We start from the raw sequence: 23,628 nt of genomic DNA on the forward strand, positions 1-23,628 counted from the left end.
ATTTTAGCAGATCTTTTTTTCTCCTGGAACATGTTTTCTTTCTGGATACCAAAGCACTTTGCACTAAATGCCACCCAGCAGAAATCCCAGCCATCATATCCAGCAATTTCAGAGCAATTTGCAACTATTCTATTTCACGTTGCAGATTTCCCTTCAGCAACAAATGCGAAAATCATGCAGAAAAATATTTTAGCTGTTCATTATTAGTTGTAGTAACATCCTGGGTCTCTTGACAACTATTTTATTTAGTTTATTTTTTGTTTTTTTGTAAGACTATGGCTGTGTTAATGTAAAAGGCACAAAATTTGTCCAGGTTGTTCCTTGGGTGAATTTTGATTTGTCCTGATTTTGTCCATAATATTTTAAGAACAGCAACAACATTCTGTGTCCCTTAATCATTTTTGAGCTATCAATTTGACTTCTATTTTTATTTTTGTTTTTATTCCCTAATGTTGAAATTTCATTTAGCTATTTTTGTTTCACTTGATAAAGAAAAAGTTGTCTTGTACGGTAATGTTTCAGTTTGCACAAGAGGGGAAACAGAGGGACTTTAATTGACATTTAAGAAATTAAAAATGAGCATTTAAATATTGTTAGGATTAAAGTTTAAAATGGAATTAAATTTTTAAATGAAAGAGATGTTTCTTCGTAATATTTGATGTCAAGCTTTAATATATGTTTGTGTCCAATAAGAAAGATTTTTTTAGAGAACTTCAGGCGCTAACCTGATGAGGCATTCCTGCAAACTTTAAGGACAACATCTGACTGGAGGAATAACTACAATAAATAAACTTTAGAGTCATGAATCATTTCTTATTGACTCGTCAGAGATTTTAAAGGAACCTTTATTGACGCTAGAAGCCTGTCAGATTGTCAAATAATTATATGTACACATGCATGGCTGATGTACTAAACTTCATAATTATTTCAGAACAGCTGTGTACAGTTGTCTCTTTTTAATTATCACTTGATAAAAAATAAAACAAATGTTGCTGCAAAGCTGGATTATTCAGAATTTTACAGAAACGGTGCCTACCCATGTTTTGATAATTTGTCCTTTCCTCCTCCTGTTTTAACTCTCTAAATAAACTGCGTTTGATCTGTGTACTTAAACTATTACTAATCACTTTTCTTATCTCCGTAGTTAAGCTTGTTTATGAATCTTGGTGCTAAATAATCATAAAGTGCTCTAAAATAATTGTAATGAAGTTAAATTCCATGTTATTTTCCACGGTTTTAAACTGCATCCTACATTCATTGTTTGGAAATCCAATTCCCTTGAGAACCAGTTCAGTGACACGTGAAGACATAATCTGACCCCTGATTGTATCAAAGCAGCAAAGCGCAATCTCCTGCTGGTTACAGTAGTCATGAAACCATCTTTGTGTTACACCAGATTATGAATAAATAACCAAAACTAACTTGTCAACTTGTTGATCTTTGTCCCTTGAATTTAGAAGAATGTTTTGTATCTTTAATTATTTTTATGAAAGGTAAGAAAGTACTTGCATGTTTTCCAATCCTGGGTCAAAGAATTATGTTTCTTATGTATTTATTTAACTTTCTCCTGCATTTCTTTACAAACTGGGCAATCCATTGGTCAGCCATCCTAAGGTTCAGCCTTGTGTTGAAACGGATTTTTGCAAAGTCATTGAGGTGAACTGGTAAAATCTGTTTTTATTTATAGTATTTCATTCATTACAAGCCCTGACTATCTTATAAGCCACAGTGCAGGAAGCCAACAGGGCTAAGCAGAATAGACACAAGATCATAAAATGGCCAATAACATGGAAAAATACAGTTTTCACAGAACCTCTATGCTTTCTCGTGCCTCCTGTGTGATCAAACAGGTGCTGATAATCGGTGCGATCGGTGCTTTTACCTGAGATGTTAGTGGTGATTTCGGTGAGGGCAGTCTGACCAAAGCCCTTCGCTGTACGTGCTCGAACAGAGATCAGGTAAGTCGTTCCAGGGTGGAGGTTGGAGAACATATGGTACGTCTCATTTTTGAGCTTAGACACCGTTCTTCTGGGTCCTGGGACGTTGATGCCTGGATCGGAGGACTCGATGCTCTGGTAGCTGATCTGTGAGGAGAAACAGGCGACGATTTAATTTGATGGGATAAGAGCCAGCCACCTTGGCCTTGATTCTGAGCTGTGTTTGCAGACTTTGACACGATTTCATGTAAGACCATTAACTCGGCCCCTCGAAAGGCTCTATAGAAGTTACTCACTATGACTCACTCAATTAAGAAATAAATTAGCCACTCAAATGGTTGTGCTGATTATGGCCGGTGCAGTTTATAATTTCACATGAATAAGACCTAATTGACATTGCCACTGTTAAGTCACATGTGTTTAAGCAACGTGGGCTTTCTTAAAAAAAAAAAAAAAAAAAAAACGAGTGCGAGCGATGAATGATTGCCTGCCTAAGTAGCGCATTACTGAGGTCAAAAACTCTGGACACCACACATTAAATAAAAAGTGTACTCAAGTGTTTGAATCCAGTGCTGGTAAGTGTTTACGATTTCGATTAACTCCTGTTAACAACATGCCACGGTTCAGGGTCCTCAAAGGGGGAGTTATTTTTGTTGTTTTTCAGAAAGTTTTTTCCTTCAAGAGGCTTCTTGCCTTGCGCGCACCTGGTGGAGAGTTTCCACTTGTACTGTTTGAAAGAGACGAGAGCTAATTGACGTGACCTGCCTGCAGTTAGGGTGAGGAGATTAGGGCGTGCATCAGAGCTGAAGGAGATTCTCTTTATTCAAAGGAATGAACGCGGACAGACAGTACGAACTGCGCGCGCCTCACACGGCACGCCGAGGACGCCTCTCAAGCGCTCTGCGATTATCACGCTTGCTCATGTCTCCTTGTTGTCACGATGCGAAATTATATAACCTCTGAGTAACCTAATGAAAATAAAAGGCACACTAAGGAAAAAGGGAAGGTGCAGAATGGGGAGAAGGATTTGCAGAGCAGTGCAGTTGATGGCGATCGGACCTTGCGGTCAATGTTTCGGTCTTAGAGTGAAGAGGATGACTTCTCACAGCTTTCTCTGTCGGCTCACAGCGATCATCGCAAGAGATGTGCAAAAATCACGTGCAGCTTTACCTTCATCTGTCAACTCAGGGCCCTGATTCAATAAAGCCTTTGCACAAGAGGTCAAGAACGGAAGTATTACTGCGAGGACCACTGATTGCTTACCCCAGACCGAGGGTGTACAGTAAATACAAAATCATTACCCAGCTAAATGGAAGGCCCACAGCTAAAACAAATATATGTGAGTTATTGATTAATAGTGCCAGCCTCTGTTCCGATGGGACAAGTGCAATGTTAAGTCCAAGCCCGTGTGCAAGGTCAGCGAGTGTATAAAGCCCTTACTGCTATTTTTGTTAGCACGGACACAGTGAACCGTGCTCTGAAAGGGGTTACAGCGGAGGATTTTTGCGATTAGGCACGCAGTGTACTGAATCTGCTTTGTGCCAGTGATACTGAAAATGGCTCAGTAAATGGATGGGGAGGTATTCTTTTCCCCACCAGGGGAGAAAAAAAAAAAAATTACCACAAGAGCTGGCACATTGCGGTTTCCGCGAAATAACAGACATTTTGGAGTGTTGCTGAAGATGGTTCTACCCCGGTATGAACTCCTGCCAATGAAGAAGTGCAAATTTGGACTAGATTATCCGGGAGTTTGCTGCTGAGAGTCAAAAGTAAGATTACAGTTTGGAAAGTTTCCAAAGCGCTTCAGCAACATACTGTAGTATCTGCAACTGCTGAAAATCACAGTTTTCCTCTGAAAATAGACTTTTTTTCTAGCATCTGTTTATAATAACCTAAAAGTTAGCTGTTTGTTTGCATCTCAATATCAAAGCCCTGCATATCTTGAAGATGCTTGTTAACCAAACACCAAATAGCTGACATTTTTTGAGATACACAGATAAATTGACTGTTGACCAGATTAATTTTATGCTTGACCAACCCTGAGTGGTGTCTGGCCAGTCGGAAACGAAAAAAAAATCCAATCTCTCTGTGATCAGTGAACACACCGAACATACTGTATGTACAACCAGGTGACCCTTACAACACTTCTTATAGGGAACGTTAGTTTACTTCGGGATCCAGTTAGTTTTCTTCAGGATCACTGGGTTGTTTAGAAATGAAATCGGAGGGAGAGCAACATCTGCGAGAAGCCTTTCGAAAGGAAACTGTGTTTTCTACAGAGGCATGCTGGCTGTTGATGCAGGATGTCACGCATAAAATTAGACATTAGCAAAAAAAAAAAAACACAAAGCTAGACACATTGCAGCAAAGATGCTCTGTTGCATCCTTTTGTTTTTTTGTTTTTTGTATTTATTTAAATTTTGGAGTTTTAACCAAATATGGAAAAAGGAGAACAGAATATGATTGACTTCATAGTGTTTTACTGTACAACAAGTATGAATTTTGCTACCTAAAAGAATTGTTTGTCAGGTCTTGATTTAGATTTTGAAGCAGTTCTCTTAATTAGCACCTGTCATAGCATATGAACGAAGAGCAGTGCACAACATCGCAAAGCAATGATTATATTGGTTATATTATATATTAGTCTCTTTAAAGACTTTTGTTTTGTAGGTTCAATGCTTCTGAGATAAATCTCTAAATTCCACATGGATCTGAACCTTCTTGCTATTCTTTTTAAGTTTCTGACAAATAAAGTTGATCAAAACTAAAAATCTAATACTTTTTACCCAAAGATTTTTAGAGCGTTCAATAAGTATATATTACTGTGCAATGTACCGCTTTCTTTATTTAGGGAGCTGTGTCTTTTACCATGTAAAAAGAAAGCGTAGTGTTTGACTCGCTGTACATCTGTGCTGCTCGGTGAAGTATGTAAGTTAAGCTAACAGAAGTGTCTCCGTGGGCTCACCTCATACTGCGTAATTAGGCCGTTGGGCTCGACAGGCTCCTCCCACTTCAGGAAGATCATGTCATCCAGGGGGGTGAAGGTGAGCGACTCTGGCGCTATGCCTCCGGGAACTATGAGAAATTGTCAGAGCAAACATTTGTCAGGGAAAATTGAAGTGCTGATCCCACGATGAGCCTGTCGTGTCAATATCACCGGAGTGAATGTCACAGTGGCTCAGAACAAAGAGCCACATGAGAAACACACTACCATAGAGCAGGCAGGCAGAAAAAAAAAAGATCAGATAAGCATGCTTTTAATATATAAACTGCATGAATGATGTATCAGCAACACACATTAGAGAAAACTTTCCACAAAGTATTATAATTTCAAACCAATCTTCAGTCAAAGTTGAAATATACTTATGAATATAGCAGCCACTTGCTTGGAAATATGATGCTGAGTGGAATAAGAATGACTGAATATTTAAGTTGCAGCAGTCGTTGGGCCGTACAGTTGCAGGCTGTGTCCTCACAGTCTGTGCTAACTCTGTACAGATGAAGACTTCGAGATTCAAGGCCTGAGGCTAAAGCAAGAGTCAAACAGCTGAGCTGTCTCTTTGAATTCAGATAATCCACAGGACAAAGTTGCTTACTAAGACTTTGGCAAAGAGCTCTCATAATTGGCATACTCTGTATTAAAATATACATATACACTTTAATCCAAACAGTTAAAAGAAAAAGCTCTTGCTTTATAATGTTATGTTTCGTACTCTATCTATCTCTCTGTGTCTCTGTCTTTATCTCATTGTAAGAAATCTTTTTTGTTTTGATTTTTTTTTTTCATGGGAGAATTGATTTTTCTCTCCACCACCATGCAGACGTTATGCCACCGCAGAGGAAAAATAAGAGATAAGAGGCATGAAATTCTTTGTCAAGACTGTCCTCGTTTTCGCTTTTCCATCTAAGTCTGAAAATAAAACGTCTTTCGTGATGCTTATTCGGGATCAGTCAGATCAGACAGCTGGATAACACCTCCACTGTAGTAAAGCGTTGGAGAACAGTTTAACATTAAACCCACCTGATCTGGAACAAAGTGATTGATGTATGGACCTGAGTTGTTTTAAGTTCTGTTGGAGCTGCAGATTTATGTTCACAGGAACATGTGTGCTTGACGAGAGCTTCATAAGGACTACAAACCATTTTACGTCGAATGTTTCAGTTCTGGAGAGTCTCCATCCTGTTTTTACTGTCAGAACATTTAAACAACCTTTTGCTCATTTAACAAATAACTCACCCAATAGACAGACTGAACTCTGGCCTTTGTGGAAATGTCTGGTTTCCAAAATAATTAAGCCACATGGCCTGCTGCAATGGAACCTTTTAATACCTTTAATACAGCAGTGAAAACATTAATATTAAGTAAAGTGTCATATCCACTTAAAAATATGTACTTGATACAATTTGTGCAAATTAGAAATACAGAGACATATACACTAAACCTAATATAAAATAATAGAGATATACTAGTGAACTAAATGGACGATAGACCGGAATTGGATAATTTTCAGCTTGATCAGTCCTGAACCCTGATTGGCTGGTAGAAATCTCAGAGATCCAATTGTTTGTCTCCCATCTATGAGCATACTACTTAAGCACTATTAAGTCACACTAGCCAACAACTCTCTTCAGTGTTGACATTGTTACTGTGGGAAGATGGCTCAAAGTTAGCCTGTGCCAATGTAATTGAGGACTTTAAAAACAAAGTCAAAGGAAAAAGTAGAGTGGCAGCAGGGGACAGAATCAAGACGGCCCACTGTTGGTTTATTTGTCACTTCCAACTTTGCAAGATTAGTAATTCTTTTGAAAAGAATAAGGTCTTAAATAAAGAAACTGAAGAGCAAATGCTAACCAGGAGAGATCTTGAGAAACACAGGCATGTCTCCCTTTACCTACACAGTAATATAATGTCCTTTGGTTAACACACTATGTGGAGGGTGATGGCCTAGTTGTTAGAGAGCAGGGCGCTTGCGTCCTGGAGAGGCTGCAAGGTTCCAGGTTTGAATCCCACAGACCTCCACTTTAGCCAGTTTTTTTTTTTTTTAAGGGGCTTAGTCATGTACTATGACTATTAAAAACCACACATATATAAAACATATATTCATCTTTAAATTAAACAATATATACCAAGTGTTTGTCCTGATAGTGTTTACTTTGTCCTTTTTAAGCCTGAAAATAATTTTGGGGCAAGATCAGCAGACATAAACATTGTTGTGCCATCTGCTGGCACTACCACGGAGCTATAAGAAAGCAAGATGGTGACAATTGACATATCTACTGTAAGACCCAGTATACCTGCAATGCCTCACAGTAAAGTGACAGTTCGGCTCCACTGATGTTTTATCTCTGTTGGTAAATTTATTTGTGCTTTTTTACACTTCATGTTGTACTTTTCTTTTTGCAGGGCCCCATCGCTGCGCCTTGGTAACTTATTGCACGCATGCAGACTATCATACTTTCGGTCACGTGGTCTTGTTATAGTAAATCTACACAAAAGTGTTTTGTTTACTAACAAATACAGCAAAAAAAAAAGTGCACAACACATAAAATATATTAGGCTGACAGGGTGCGATAATTTAATGGAAAAACCTCTGTATGCAACCAGAATGAGCTAGTGGTGTAGAAATTCATAGTATGCCTGTAGACCCCTTAACTGCATGTAAATTCAAATAAATTGATAGCTTGATACACATTAACATACAAATATATTGTCCAAATGTAATGATTCAAGGTTAGCTTGGAGCTTGGGCTGTTACGTCTGATAGTGTACAAATAGTTAAGTAAATAAATTACCATAGATTCGCCAAATTAAACATCTTATAGTGATATGGGCATATAGGTTTCCCATGGAAACATAAAACATTTTGTTTGCAAAACAGGAAATTCATAAAAAAAAGAAGAAAACAACAATAGAAGACTATTTTTAACACCTTCAAAAGTTTGGAGCCATGGGCCACAGCCCTGCTAAGCACTTGCTAGTCAACCCAGCCTATTGTGCGGTTAGAGATCATACAGCCTTCTGTTTTACAAATGCCTTCAAAGGGAAGCAGCAGGAAGGAAGGCAGGGGCTTTAGCTGATTCTAGAGCTCAGCATGGTCTTGGCATATATAGGTCTCTATTTATGGGTACTGAAGTGTTTAACATATGCTGCATTGTATCTTGATATCAAAAGATGCTGTCACAAAATATTATCCAATTAAAGAACTGGATTGTTAAGTCTAAAGCCAAATCTGCATATCTGAAACCCTAAACTTGCTCAGTTACTGACCAAAGTTTTACTTTGTTACTTCCACTTTCCTTGTTCTGTCCTAATATCCACAGCTTAACCTCCATCAGGTACTTACTGTCCTCCTCAGTCTGAAAGGTGACCTCTCTGCTCTCCTTCTTCCCCTCTGGGTTCGCCAGTGACAGCCGTACGTGAACGTTGTGGTACGGCGGTAGATCACGAAGCGTGAAGCGCGAGGCATTGTGCTCCACTGCCAGGCACTCGCGCACGGTGGTGTTGTGGCCTCCACCGCCTCCCGCCATGGTGTAGCGGTAGCACAGGGACACTGAGTAGGTGTGGCAGCGTGTCAGGTTGAACGCCAGATTCTCCCACTGCAGGGACAGCTGCCTGGACTGGATATCTGTGGCGACGAGACCTCGCAGCGGACGCATGGGCTCTGAGGGTGGAAAAAAAAAAAGAGCATAATGAAGAAACAGAAAGTCTGAAAGAAAGACCTGAGGCCTCGCTGAGTTTCAAAATGTGAAAAAAAATAAAAATCTGACTAACATTCATGGACCACCTCAGCAGTTTTTCCTTGCTGTTCCTCTCATCCGTGCTGCCATATTGCCCGGCCACAACATAGAGGTCAGTTTGCTGCCAGCACAGCACACCCACACCCCTGATGGCAGAGCAGGAACTCACGCCAATTGCGCTAATTAATAGGACAGGCTGAGTTTCTGTCGTTCGCCCACCAGTTCCCTCCTCTGTGCTGCAGAGTAAGTTTACTCTTCAGTGGCTGTCACTCTCTGCCCGGAGGTTTAATCCCCCATCGTGCCAACTTTACCAGCGTTACGCAAGGACGTTTACTTCCTCCTGGTCACTTTTACTTCTGGGTCATGGCATATTTTTAGACGTTAATTCTGGTCGCAGAGGAGTTAAACCGCACTTTCTCTGACTCAGACTAAACGAACAAGAGCTGTCTTTAATATTCCCCTTGCCAGCCTCGCTGGGAGATACAGAGAGCCTCTATGCACAGAGGCACAGATCCACCAGTGTTGGGGAGGACGTCTGAAGCTGAAGAGATGCAAAGTTGAGCCAAGGACACCAATCTTATCAATCGAGGCCTTTATCAACAGCTGTCATTAACCCAATCAATGCCTTTCTGTCAAGCCATATGCTACATAAAGTAGCGTATGGCTTTCCTCTTTTTTATACGCCGTTTTCAGTAATGGATAAGGGTTGGAGGAAAATGACAGTACATATGAGAGATCAGAGGACTTTTAAATTGCTTGCTAAGGTCTTTATTTCTCCCCTAACTCACTACGGTGCAGATTAGAAGCAAGGAAATCAAAAATAATAGCCAATGCACCACAAAGCAGAGACTAATACATTAAACCAAGAGCTACAGTTGAATTTATATGTTAACATACCTGGTATAAAAATACTCACAAATCCTTTTGCTCTCACTGTCTATATTCCCCCCTTATTCCTCACTGACATCAAATCAGACTAAACGTTTCCTGTTTTAGGTCAGCTAGGATTACTAACATGAGTTCTGCTTGCTAAATGCCAGAATAATGCAAGAAGATTTTTAGGGATTTATTTATTACACTCTTCACCACTTTCTAAGTTTCTGATTATTTCACACATTTTGAGTTAAATGGAGGGTTACTTGTTTCACACTTGCAAACGGTTATTTGTTCATTTCCAGACAGCTAAAGGGGCCACATTCATCAGCTCAAACAATTATATGCAAGAATGTCAAGCCTTCAGGGAGTTTACCCAGAACAAAAGCAAAACACCTTGTGAAGATGCAGGCTGATGCTTGTAAGAGTGCCATTATCCAGAGTGAAAAAAAAAACTTAATGACATGGACTGGAAGGCCATTCCGAGCAGAAGAAGTCATTCCCCCAAAAGCAACACAAAACTCAGGGCATACACCGGGCGTGGGTTTTCTTACATGATTGCACTTCTAGTTTTGACATTATAGTCAGGCAGTTTTGTAGACAGCTCAGGGGTCCGATCAGGTAGTGACTTTGAGACTTAGAGTGACATAGTGGACCGTAATGCTCCGAATATCCATTGAGCGGAGTGGCTTTGTTGCTTACCAAAGTTGTACTTACACAGTTTAACTGATTTTTCAGTGCATTGTACCACATAAAATCGGTCAGTAAGCACAACTACAGTAATAATATATATGGTTCATCAGACTATAAGGTGTACCATAAATTTTTGAGAAAATGTAAGGATTTTAAGTGTGCCTTAAAATCCTTACAGTATTAAGCTTTCGCTGAAATATTGTGACAATGGACCTGAATTAATTGCACATAAACTTATAATGTAATCTATTTTCAAAGACCTGTTCAGTAAGGTGACCAGATTTCTCTAATGAAAACGCTGGAATGTCTCTGAAGATGACGGCGCAGAATCTCTGTCTGGGAGCTGATTTGTTTTGCCTGATCTCCAACGCCGACAAGGCGGGGAGGGCCTGTTTGGTACAGCTCTTCTACTATGGCGGGACAGCGGCAGGACCGGGTAAATACACTCTCGTTGCACTAAACATTTTTAATCCATCATGATACAAGGAAACCGGGGACATTTCCAGGAACAGCCTTTGCCGGGGGCAGGTCATCAAAAACGGGGACTGTCCCCAGAAATCAGGGATGTCTGGTCACCCTACTATTTAGTAAAAGCAAGATCAACAAAATAATTGACATACCTGAGACAGGAAATTGTTTGAGTATTGTTATGAGCAATTATACCTAATACTGGTAATTTATGTAATACCTATGTATATATAATTATGTTGTGTTTGAACATTTAAAGTCTGTACTTAATTTACCATCTGCTTGACTGCAGAAAAACAAATAAAAGCAAAGCGATGAACATGTCTTTCGTTTACAACTGTAAACAAAATCAGGAAATAAGAGATTTAAAAACTATTTCAATCATCATTCAGGGATTTAACAAATATAAATTGTTTTAGATATCACAATGTTATGTGATTTAATGTCAGACACTAGGCTTTGTGTCTTCATATAAAGTGTATATGAAGTTCTGGCTTTAACTGTATTTTATCCCACACACCTTCCTTTTTTGAATGTTCTCTCCATTTCCCCATCCACCTTTTACTTTTCTGCTGTAGAGCACTTGAGGTTTCATGACAATCCACAATGAAGGACTCTACACTCATCAGCTTTTCCTTTTAATTTGCTGTCAGGCATCTCGCTCTAGATGAAAATATGAGGATAGCGTTGATCTGGACCTTATCCTGACTAATGTGATGGTAGATGAATGAGTGGGCACTGTAATCACAAAGTGGTAGACTGGGCTGCTCCCGTTGAGAGATGTAAATGCACCATTGTTCATTGTCTTAATGGTGCAGTTGATAGTCTGCACAGTTTGAGAGCTAAATAAAGAGAGGCATTTAACCGCTGAGTTGATGAAGCACTACCAAAGAGGCCACAGTGTGCTCATTATGGAGCTTCTCAAAGTGGACATTTGTGCCGACTCTTCCTCCCTTGCCTCCTCTTATTCCTCGGCGTCCCAAAGGCATTTGTTCTGTGGCAGCCGCTGGCGAAGGATCTGCAGCTGTCCAAATGTGGCGGAGCATGGGTATCTACGCAACATGTGGTCGCAAATGTTTAGCAGTTACACCTCGAAACCTGTGCTGTAGTGAGATTATACTGTTACTGTAAATCGCTCTGCAGGGTAGGGTTACTATGCAACCAAATTTGTCAATTTTTGGTTTGCTAGGTACCTACATATTTGTCCATAATGTTTCTTGATGGTGGTGCTTCTAATGCGACTGATCCACGGTGTTTAATATGTGATCTTTGTCCCACTCTCCAAACTTGTGGCCTTTTCATGATGCAGCTATAAAACTGGACCTATCTACTGTCTTGTGTAACACACACACAGCTCTTATTCGAATTATCCCTTAGCACACCTATGTGTAAAAAGACTGAAAATACATTCATTTTACTGTGCCAACATACTTTTCAATGACAAAAAGGTTGAAATATCCAACGATTAATTTGAGCAATCGTTTTTTATATATAAAATCACCTTTTAACAAAATCACCTGTGGCTCATTTAGCAGAACCAGAAACAATCCCTTTTAACATCATTTTAATTAAGATAAGATAGTGTCCCTCAATGGAGAAATTCAGGCGTGACAGTGGCAAACACACACAATTATTAGTGATGAGAAAAGAAAAAAGAAAACAAGGAAAGAAAAGTAAACTGGCTAATCTGAAGTTAGCTCTAAATAAAACACCAAGAGTAGAATATAAGGGTAAATAAATAAATTGACCGAAGGAAAAACAAAGGTACTTGATAGTGGAAAAATAACTCCAGCCTATAGACCTAACACACAATAATAGAGTATGCGATATTTCGATATGTACAATTTCCATAGGTTACAAAGCTTATACAATATGCACTATGTATCATAGTCCAGCAGCATCCCAGCTAAGGTGTTTGCAAGTTATCTTAGCATTTGGGTCCAGTGTAAACAATTAATGGCTGAGTCTGAGCCGGTGCAACGATATGCATGATGTAAACCGTTATCTTAGAACAATGTCAACAGTTAATGTCAACAGAGCCTGTGCAACAAATTGTATGATTTAAATAGATATTATCTCTGTTGGGAGCAGCTAAGATTATAAAGTCTGACAGCGGCGGTGAGGAACGATCGATGGAAGCGCTCCTTAGAGCATCTGGGATGTAGCAGTCTGTCACTGAAAGAGTTCTCCAGCTCTGTAACAGCTCCAAGCATGGGTTTGGAGACATTGTCTTTCAGTGATGTGATTTTTCTTACAGTCCTTCTGTCTCCCACCACCTGCAGGGGTGGCATCCCAGGACAGAACTGACCCTCCTAATGAGCTTATCCAGCCGTTTCCTCTCGGCTGCAGTTAAGCTGCTGCTCCAACAAACCAAATTGAACCATTTTTTATTATTAATAATATTTAAAGTTGATCACAGTTTCAATAACATTTATATAGTAACCCATGACTATCTGTTTGACTGAAATTTCTATAAAACCTCCCAAAGAGGTCATTTCTCAGCCACAAAGCTGACCCATATTTACTTTGCCCCTATGCACAGTGAGCTGGCTGGTTTTGAAGGTCAAAAGTCTCCAAAGCTCACTGACAACCATCCTTTGCATTTTCTGTCCTATAATCATAAAAATAGTAATGTAGAGTTTGTTGTATTCTGAGACTTTACCAGAAACTGTGTAATTTGGTCAAATGAGACTAACATCAGGTTTTTCATCAAGAAAACTGGAAAAGCTTACAGCAGTGGATAGTTAAGGATCTGTGTTATTGTTTTGTAATTTAAAGACCCTGGGACCCTTGTTACAGGGTCTTGATGAACCCTTTGAAATACCAAGAGATTCTTATTTAAAACTCGATGGTTTCTGCCAGAAAACTAAGAAAAATGTCATGAAAAGAAACATTATCCAAAACATATGGCAGAATTAGCATAGTTCATCAACTTAATATAATTGCATGCCCCTTTAGCCAGAAGTCCTATGGAAGAACTATGAGTAGAGCTGAAGAGAAGAAAGCCTTAGAGAGGCTGAGGGGCAACCTAGAGAAATTATACAAAGTAGAAGGGTCAAAGAACCCACTCTCTGTATGCTCCAAGCATGTGAACCATTGTAAGAGAAGATTATACAATGTCCTACTGTCAGGAGTTGCAAAAGGTATTTATAGCAGATGTGCTATTAAACGTGGCCGGTGCTGCATTAAACAACAGTAACTTTTGCTGAAATGCCTCCAAGACAGAAAGGAGAGAAAAATTTTGTTTTATCATTCTCTCCCTTTTATCTCCTCTTTCTTTCACCTTTTCTCCTGTTTCTCTCTTCTACATTCTTCTTGTAGTGTCCATATAACATGAAATATTCCCTGCATAAATCATAATAAAGCTATTTACATGTATAAATCAAGCGGAGCACTATGGCGAAAGCGGTACGGCTCCACTTGTGAAAGTAAAATCTGTTGGGCTGTTTTTGGCATTAAGACAACAATTCCTAATGCCACATTGCCAGACAGGACACTGTAAAAAAATATATATAATAAAAAAAAAGAAAGGAGTGGAAAGTCTCAGAATCCATTAAGGTGTATGACAGTTGAAGCAGTACTTCACACAAACTGGTTGAACTGGCTGCTATTAACAGCCAAAGGCTAAATTCAGGGTGTTGTGTCAAAATGATGAGCATAGCTGATAGGTTATATTTTTACATGCTATTTCCATAGCCACATTGCATATGAATAATACTTTGTATTTAGAGAAGAGAGTATACAAGCTAGTATGGTACATTTTAAAAAATATGATCACTAATAACATTTCTTGTGGACATGCACATCTGTCGACAATGAAGACAAGGCAAACAGGTTACATGGCGACACGGAAGGCTTTGTGTCAATCTGATATTAGTACTAGATGTACTGGATCATGACTGATGGCATTACATGGAATGGATGAAAAGATAAATTACTTGCCAAGACTTGCTGAGCACTTTTGTTCCTGTTGTGACTAATTTCACCCCGGAGTTGCCTCCTTTTACCAGTTTGAGAAGATTACGGCCAGGGCCTTTGTAACGGGTTCAGTGACCCAACAGCAGGTGGAAGCCCATTAACATAGTTTGGGGACCACCTGCGGCCCAAATGCCTGCCTCTCCTGTGCGATTTACTTGAGGGGCTTCAAGCTGTGCTAATGCAGCGTGCTGATAATCACAGCGATGGCCCATCAAGCACACCTGGACGGCCATCAGGAGATCGTGTTCACATTCACGGCCATTAGTTTTATAGTCTCTGCACCCGGACAGCTCGAGTCTACGCATGAGTGTGTGCGTACCCATCTAGCCAACACGTTCGGGACAGCAGGAAATGTTCAGCGTGGCCATGGAAGAGTAAGATTAGTCACGGTGGTAGGACTTAGCTTTTAGAGCGGAAATTCACTTTGCACGAAGAAGGGTTCAAATATCCCTTCTCTCCACTGGCTAATTATCGCCTCCATGAAATCGCCACAGCAACCCCAACATCTATTTTCTAGTGGGTAAACCTAATCAGGCCAGCAGCAAAGGGAATGACCGGGGGTTCAGCATCAGATCGGAGGGTCAGTGGGGGCTCAGCAGACCAGATGATTTGCAGGGTCGTTCGAGGGAGCTTAGGGAAGCACATGCTGGTGAACGTCTCCTATAGAGTCAAGGAGGCCAAATAAACAAAGTCGGGAAGGTTTAAAGGGGTCAGAGTTTTCCTGATCGTGTCTACAGTATGCCACTACCATACACAAGTATGGGTAAAAAGATACATACAAAGATGCCTGTTTTTTCTATGGAAAAAACAAGGAGAATGCTATTCATTAAAATAAAAAAAAATTTGAAATTTTTGCTGTGAATATCAAACTGAAAATCATGAGGGAAAAGGCTGTAATAACTCAGTTGCATGACGGTGAACCCCCTTAAACAAATACTATCCCAAGTCAATACTCAATTCAGTTCCTGCATTCAGCCTTTTAAGGTGCCACATCTTGACTTGACATTATTTGGCCTCACGACATTCCCTACATTCAGCCTGTTAGATTGTGTGGACATCTCATTGCCTACAAAAAACGTCTAGTGCTTTACAAGACTCTGTTGAGTACTCTAGCTAAGCCGTTCAAAAATGTTATTTTTCTTCCAGTAAATACAGTCTTTTGTTCATTTGGACCCATGCACACTAACTGAGATTCTGGAAAATGAAACTGTGCGGTATTTCGAACTGTTCAGTTATACACACACACACACATATACACATATATATATACACACAGATATATATACATACATACATACACATACATACTAGATATATCACATAGAAGAGTACATATAGAGTAGAGAGGAGAGAGAGATATATAGATATATATATAGATTATAGATATATATATATATATATATATCTAGATATACATACAGACATACATACAGACATACAGCGACAGCAGAGCATTATATAGAGAGTATATATAATATATATTATATATATATATATATATATATATATATATGTATGTATTGTGGTTAAAGTCTAATTTTAGACTTTATTTTAGAGGCAGCCTCCCATACCTTTTTTTTATATCTTTTTCAAGAAACTTCCAGTTTTAGTAACATTAGAATTGTGCTATACTTTCTCCAGGTCTTGATTGATGTGTTCCTTGTAACGTTGTTTTTGTTTAATGATGTAGAACATCTTTGTATTCCTCTGATGGCTAATATCGTTACACAAGCAGATTATTTTGATACTTTGTGACCTTTGTGAAAGCTGTGCCTTTACCTATAAGATAAAAACAACTGTGAACTTATTGTGGAGGTGAAACTGGTTTAAAATTATTTTTCTTGACCCTACTTAAACTTTATAAAAACCTGCCTGATTACCAGAGTGAGTACAGCATTGACACCAACTCTACAAATAAAACCAATATGCACAGAGGTGAGAGGCAAGAATAAAATCACTGATGTGGCTTCTGTAATAATCTTGTGCTGCATTTAAATGGCCACTTGAACAGCGCTGCAAACCCAACAGCATCACTTATCCCACACATGGCTGAAAAAGCTAATGTCGCAGTGGTTGAAATGTAAATACATCATTAAAGGCTGAGTTTCGTGACTTTCAAAAACACTGATAGTAGCAGCTGTGAGAGCAATCTCCATCTGCGGCGAGACCTGTATCACTTCATCTTATTTCACCGTTTCTGTCCGACAGTCCCAGCTCTCACCCCCTCCCCCACAGTGCCTTTCTTTGACTTTTTTTTTTTTTTTATTGTGAATTATATGATACTTTCCAGTTGGAGATGGGTGTGTCGGGAAGCAAAGGAGTGCACAAAGACTGATGAATGAGAGGTGTCTTTGGCTATCGCGAGTGGAGAATGGCTTTCATATGTCATCTGAGAGAAGGCCAGGGAGGTTTTTGCTGGAAAAGGGTGGGAAGAAATGCGAGGGATGGTGTGTGGCAGGGAGAAACCGTTGGGCACAGGGAAGAGTGATGACCATGGAGGACATGAATCTCCTGCCTTGGGGTAACAAAAGCTTTTCCTTTTTGTGCCGCTGTGACTACACGACGCACACATTGCAGATTCAGGCAGCACTAATGACTGCCTACATCTTCTCTGAGTGTATCTGCCTCGGAACAATATTTTTCGGGCTGTATATGTGCATATATTTTAAAAATTAGCATGGATGTAGCTGTGATGAATGCCGTTATTCTGCTTGAGCGAGGATAGCGACTCCACTGTGACAAATCACAGAGAATCATTGATGAGAGAAGATGGGGAAAAATGACCAACATAAAAAAAATTGATTAAAAAAATGGAAAAACTTTACCCGAAGGACAGCTAACACAGCAAAAAGATTTTATTTTTTTCAATATCACCTTTACAACCTATAAAGTCAAGTCGTTGCTTGCTGTGCTGGACCTATTGTTGCTATTTGAAAATGAGCAGGCACATTCAATACAAATGTGTTTGGTAAATATAGAAGTAGGCTTCCGCAATATTTTAGTTATTAATCTTATTCTAAGACAAGATACATATTTGATTCATATTAATGTTGACACGTTGTAGAGCGTAGTCAGATTATTGGCTCACTCCCACATGATGTTCCCATTTACCCACTCACAGTCTTCATTTTATCTATATCCTTCAGAAACCTGCATTATTACTCCCACATGGAAAAGGTTTCTCATACACCTAAAACTCTGCCTTTTTTAATCTGCAAGTCATCCTGCTTCAAAGCCCACATTCTCTCTTCCGAAATACAGTAAAATCTTCACTGAGAAAAAGTGAAAATGAATGTTCTCACCGCATTAATATTGTTGGGTTAATGTGATTGAGAAATGCTGTTTGCATCGCAATGTCTCGCCAGATTTATTGGAGAGTTAGAGGTTCAGTCTTTGCTCTTTTCAGAACCTTGACAGATTGAGCTGATACTGATACTAACCCTTTATTGTTAAAAAAACAGATGGCTAAAACCGACCAGCAGTGGCCAATATAGCATTCCAGTATTTTTTTTTAAATTGGTCATCTGATTATCAGTTAATGACTTGCTGAGTCATCTTGCTGAGTCATCAATATAACAGACATCTATTATGTCTGAAGGAGGGACAAAATGGATGGACCAGAGCTCTCTACAGGTCTGGGTGCGGAGGTGGCCACTGAAGTAGAATCATTTTTAAAATATTTTCCCTATTTTTGAAAGGGCACCAGGTTTCACCTCAGAATCAGTTGCAATTCAGACAGAACCACAAACAGGCTTAAGTCAGAGACGACTGGACTTTCATTCAGTGTTTTTCAGAAAATGTTTCAACATCTATCAGGAGTGCTCCGACTATAGGTTGTTTAAGAATGAGCCGTCAGAACTGACAAAGACTACCCCAGTTGGTGTTGTGCAGTCGATTTGTGAAGGGATGTGAGAATTTCTGGATTCGCAAGTCAATAAAAAATTCCGGCTAGGAGAGTTGAAGTTTCTTGGCCTACACAGGCTCAGATTTTCCATGGTTGCTGTGCCTAGAAAGTCAAAGTTGCTGGAGTAAACAATTTTCCTGACATCTATGAGGAACTTCGACACAACAATCCAGTGTAACTCACAGAACTGTAAACTCTTAGTGTGAGAAACTATGAAACAGTAGTAAACGCTATTTGTGAACATAGAATAAAGATAAACATGTTGTTATTGGCTTATAGTTCTAATATAGTCGTAGTGATCAGAGTTTTGTGGGCAATTTCTGTTTTCTTGTAATGCTTTTACTCACAGATAGTGATTTTAGCTGATCAAATTTGTATTTACGAACAATCTTAGCAAAAGATAAAAGAAAAACATTTACATCTCATAGGTGTACGAGAGAGCAGTTGCTGTAAATCCCAGTTTTAGTCATATTTTAAACAATTACAAAATTCATAGAGTTCACATTTTAAGCTGTCTTTAGTATCTTGTATTCGCCATCAACATGGGTAGCATTACTAAAACAACGCTCACTGATATTACCCAGAGAATTTCAACCCTTTCCTTGCCTGTAAGGTTTCAATAAGGCTGCCAATCTTTCGAACCCTGACATGTTACATAGCTGAAAAATCAATAGGATGAAACATACATACTTTGCTCTAACAGATTGAGCCTTCCTATGATCTACTCTCTCTCAGAGTGTGGATGAACAGAATAAATGTCTCTTCAGAGAAACCAGTTGACACAGCTTCTTACATTGCTGTGCTTCCTCTGACTGCAATTTGAAACTCCTAAAAGATGCCCAAATTAGCAAACTAGCTTCCAAACCAAAACTATTGTGTCCCGATGCTTAGGTATGGTGCATTTACCAATTTGGAAGAAAAAGCCATATCAGTCAGGGTCAACCAAAGTACAAATAGTCTAATTTTAGTAAACAGGAAATTTCCCAGTGCATCTCTAATTGCTAATAGGAATTAGCCTGGTCAGTGAGCACAGCAATTAGCATGTCACACTGGTTTTCCAACTTAAAATTAGAATACATCTGACTATATTATCATTCTGAGGTCAAAGCTCAAACATTTGAGACAAATGGGACGCAACGTCATTGTGCAAGAGTTGGGAAGTTTCTTCACAAAGAAACTGGTTAACCATGCAAACTCCCACTCACATAAACGTCAAATTAGATGTATCAAATAAAAGAGAACAGTCACACAGGCATTAATATGTGGAGAGTGGGCAAACACCCAAACTCCACACGGAGAGATCCCTCTGTTTAAGTGCTGGTGGTTCCCTCTGCGGTGACGCTGCTAACCTCTATGGTCAACCACTGCTTCAATAAGCTGTTCCTGTTTTCACATATCAAATACAAATCAGAAAAAAGCCTCTCTTCCCAAAGAACTCCTATCCATTTGCCATATTGGCCCATTTCTGCGTTCTTCAGTACGTAATACAGAAGCACGCTCAAGGCTAGCTTCAGCTATCATCCATCTGTTATCTTTCAAATAACCCTCAAACCAATATTGCCATGCAAGCAGCAATTAAAGTCTCACTCTCAGTCTCCCAAAGCTCCGGAGTTCAGAGAACCTCAGTGATAACAAATGTTTCTTTTCTTATGAGATAAGTCCTTGCAGTGACTGAGTCAGAGTTGGCTCCTCTCTGATTGAATTTTCAGCAGATTATTGTGCCAGATTTGGCCTTATAATGAAAGAGTCTCTAAAGTAACAGCATGTGGCCACTGGGCATCAGAACTTTGAGCTGGGGTTGCTTAATTAGAATAGCTTCATTACATGAAAAAGAGACATTAATAAGATATATTTATGGGAATGAATCTATAGCAATCGTACATCCACTGAGCAGAGTGGTTTGTGCCTTATGCTTGCACTTCCTCTAGAGCAAAACAGTCCTAATAACTTAGGGCAGTGTTTGTGGCATTTTGTTTTCCTTTTAGACAATATAAGGCCCCCATTAAAAAGGATACCTCTCATTTAAGCAATGGGATCAGATAAAACAGAAAATGAGTCGCCTTAAAAATGTCAGCAAGCTGGAAGATTTGCTAATGTCTTTTTTTAAAGCTTTTATCCATCAACTTAAATCAGCAATTAATATAAACTATTTAGCTAGGGCAGCATTTTAGATTTGAAAAATACCTTTGCTTTGTTAAATAATGACATTCTTATTCACAAAATATCCATGCTGAACTTTGATAAAACAACACTACAGTGGTTCAAGACATACTTGGAAAACAGAAAACATTGTGCAATAATCAATAATGACAAATCATCCTTTTTCACATTAAAAACCGGACTCCTGCAGGAGTCAATATTCAGCCCACTTCTTGTTATGTTATATAAAAATTACTTAGCAAAAATCTGTCCGGATGTGGGATCACAAATGTATGCAGATGATGCAGTGGTGTAGGTGGGTGGAAAGAAACATTCAGTTTGTTACTACGCAACTACAACAATACATAGAAACTGTGTTGTAATGGTTTAAAAACATCAGGTCCTACTGTTAATGTTAGTAAAACAGTGTCAGTTTGTTTTTTCCCCTGGGGCTCGTCCTGCAGAAGAATTTCATTTAAAAAGTAATGGTCAAGACATTATATCGGTTCAGGAGCTTAAATATCTTGGTCTAATTCTAGGCAAGCACCTAACATTAGAAAGTCACATCAAAGAGGTTGTAAAATGAGCAAAAGCAAATGTATGTAGTTTCACAATGATTAGAGATTGTTTGCCTTTTCCTGCTGCTAATGTTTTTATGCATGTCATGATTTTCTCTCAGCTGGGTTATTGTGTAACCTCCTGGTAACAGGCAACAGCCACAACAATCAAACCACTGAGAATGCTTTTAAGATCCTAGATAGAGCACCTATTCGAACTCACCACTGTGAGGTTCTGCAGAAGTTAAACGTACTACGTTTTGAAGGTTTTACGGAGTTCTGTAAAATAAGATGAATGTATAAATGTTTGCACAAGCGAGCCCCTCCTGTTCTCAGTGAGCTTGTAGTTCCACTCAGAACAGTGGGCCCCATCACACAAGGAGCTTATAGTGGAAACGGTAAAGTGCCTCTGATAAAAACATATTTTGGACAGTCAGCCTTTTCTGTCCATGCCTCCAACCAGGGGAACTCCCTGAGTCCTGAACTCAAACTGGATTCGCCTTTTTACTTCAACACAGACATTGATCCTAAACATTGCTCAAATTGCCCCAAGGTCTGGTCTCAGAAAATATCCAAAAAGATAGGGTGCCTATCATCGTCATCTAAACATTTCCTTATTGACGGTGGTTATGGTGGTTATTAACGGTGCAAACATACTAATAATGAACAGAGGGCCTTTGCCCATGAAAGCAGGTTAATCTTTCTGAGGAGCGCTGCCAGAAGCTGGTGTCTGGCTGTGAATCATGTGTGCAGCATTTCATAGCAGTGAAAGATTTCTACTAAACATGTTTGGGGTGAAGTGGGAGAATAATTTTGAGACTGCAGCAGCCCTTAGAAATTGCATTTGGTATTTAATTAGGATAAATCAATGTCAACTGTTTTGGTTTAATTTGTTTGAGGCAAACAGCTGTTGGTTTGTATATTTGGTCAACTAAGTCTAGTTTGTAGTTAGGATTGAATAATTTGAAATGCAACGGTAGTTCTGTACTCTGTCCAGACCTTTCTTAAACTTTAATTTTCTTCAGGAGAAACTCTTCTTCTTTCGCTTCAGACGTATACTTGTGATGTTGAAAAATGTAATTGCCCTCCTCCTACTAGCAGTCACCTGAAAGCTTTAGGTCAAACCTGACAGGGAACTGTTCATAAATCCACCTACATCCCGACACCGTGCTCCCCTGTGGGCATAATATTCCTCAGGGTGGGCAGTACCAAACCTACTTTAAGGAACTGTGACCAATAATAATAATAATAATAATAATAATAATAATAATAACAACAGTAGTAGTAGTGCTGTATTTTTCTTTTCAGCCCTGGAATGCTCAGAACCCTAAGCAGTTTTTACGTTCTTTCGCACTCATATACTGTATTTTTGTCATTAACATCAAGTTAAACAGAAACATACCATCCATCCATCCATTTTCTGACCTGTTATTTCTCAAAAAATGTCAGCACAACGGAGGGTTTATAGGTAAAAACTGATGGTGTGATAAAGACATAACTGATAAGGCAGACAACAGTATTATTGAGATGAAATGTTCATTCTGGGGTTTCCGAGGTTTGACAAATGCACAATTAAGGAAATAAAAACTGCACCTTGATCAGGCACACTGATTTGTTTGATAGTCTAAATATGGGTAAACAATTACCTTGAAAGGGATGTATTTTCAAGAAATTAAATACTTTTTATACATAATCAACATCCATAATAAAAGTTATGTCATGTGGAAAATAATGAAAATCCTTTTTGAAACGGATATATAATAGTGTGCTCAATGAGCCAAATAGGCTGGAAATCAGTTTCAAAATGTTTTGGGATCTAAAAGCTCACCTGCGCACTTGGTTCTGCTCACAAGCGGAGGTCCGGGGGGGCCGGTTCCACCCTCTCCAGGCCGAGTGAGCAGCACGCTGATGTGGTACTCGGTGTCCGGATCCAGGTGCCACAGTTTATAGGTGACCATGTTGACTCCATGCACCTCTGACCACGGGGACTGACTTGCGCGGTACTCAATCTCCTTCCTGATAATGGGGCCATCTCCCAGGATAGAGTTGGTGTTGAGCTGGATGATCAGGTAAGTGGAGCCGGCACGCAGCAGCTGAGGCGGCGCGATGGGGGATGGAGGTACTGTCAGAGGAGAGGGAAAGCAGTGTTTTTCATTTTTCACTTTAGGCCCTTGTTTGTTTTGGTGAAAAGCATTTGAACCAGCAGGGCTGCTGTACAATCTAAAAAAAAAAAAAATCGAAGAAAATCACGTCAGTCTAACAATTTCACCGATCAATATTATGCGAACGGATTCCTCAATATCATAAAGCGCAATGAGTTTTGGATAAATGGACTGCAGGA

General features: G+C 39.4%; 1 protein-coding gene across 1 annotated transcript in view; it reads right to left on the reverse strand.

Moving 5' to 3' along the window:
• LOC105932440 (receptor-type tyrosine-protein phosphatase U) overlaps positions 1 to 23,335 on the reverse strand; it is a 127,573-nt gene extending 104,238 nt beyond the window's left edge. Inside the window, 4 exon segments of the mRNA XM_036132112.1 lie at positions 1,883 to 2,084; positions 4,903 to 5,012; positions 8,282 to 8,599; positions 23,116 to 23,335. Coding sequence (XP_035988005.1) covers positions 1,883 to 2,084; positions 4,903 to 5,012; positions 8,282 to 8,599; positions 23,116 to 23,245 — 760 coding nt within the window. The 5' untranslated portion in view covers positions 23,246 to 23,335.
• Positions 23,336 to 23,628: the final 293 nt, after the last annotated feature.

The sequence above is a fragment of the Fundulus heteroclitus genome, chromosome 3 (genome assembly GCF_011125445.2).
Source record: "Fundulus heteroclitus isolate FHET01 chromosome 3, MU-UCD_Fhet_4.1, whole genome shotgun sequence".
NCBI lineage: Eukaryota > Metazoa > Chordata > Actinopteri > Cyprinodontiformes > Fundulidae > Fundulus > Fundulus heteroclitus.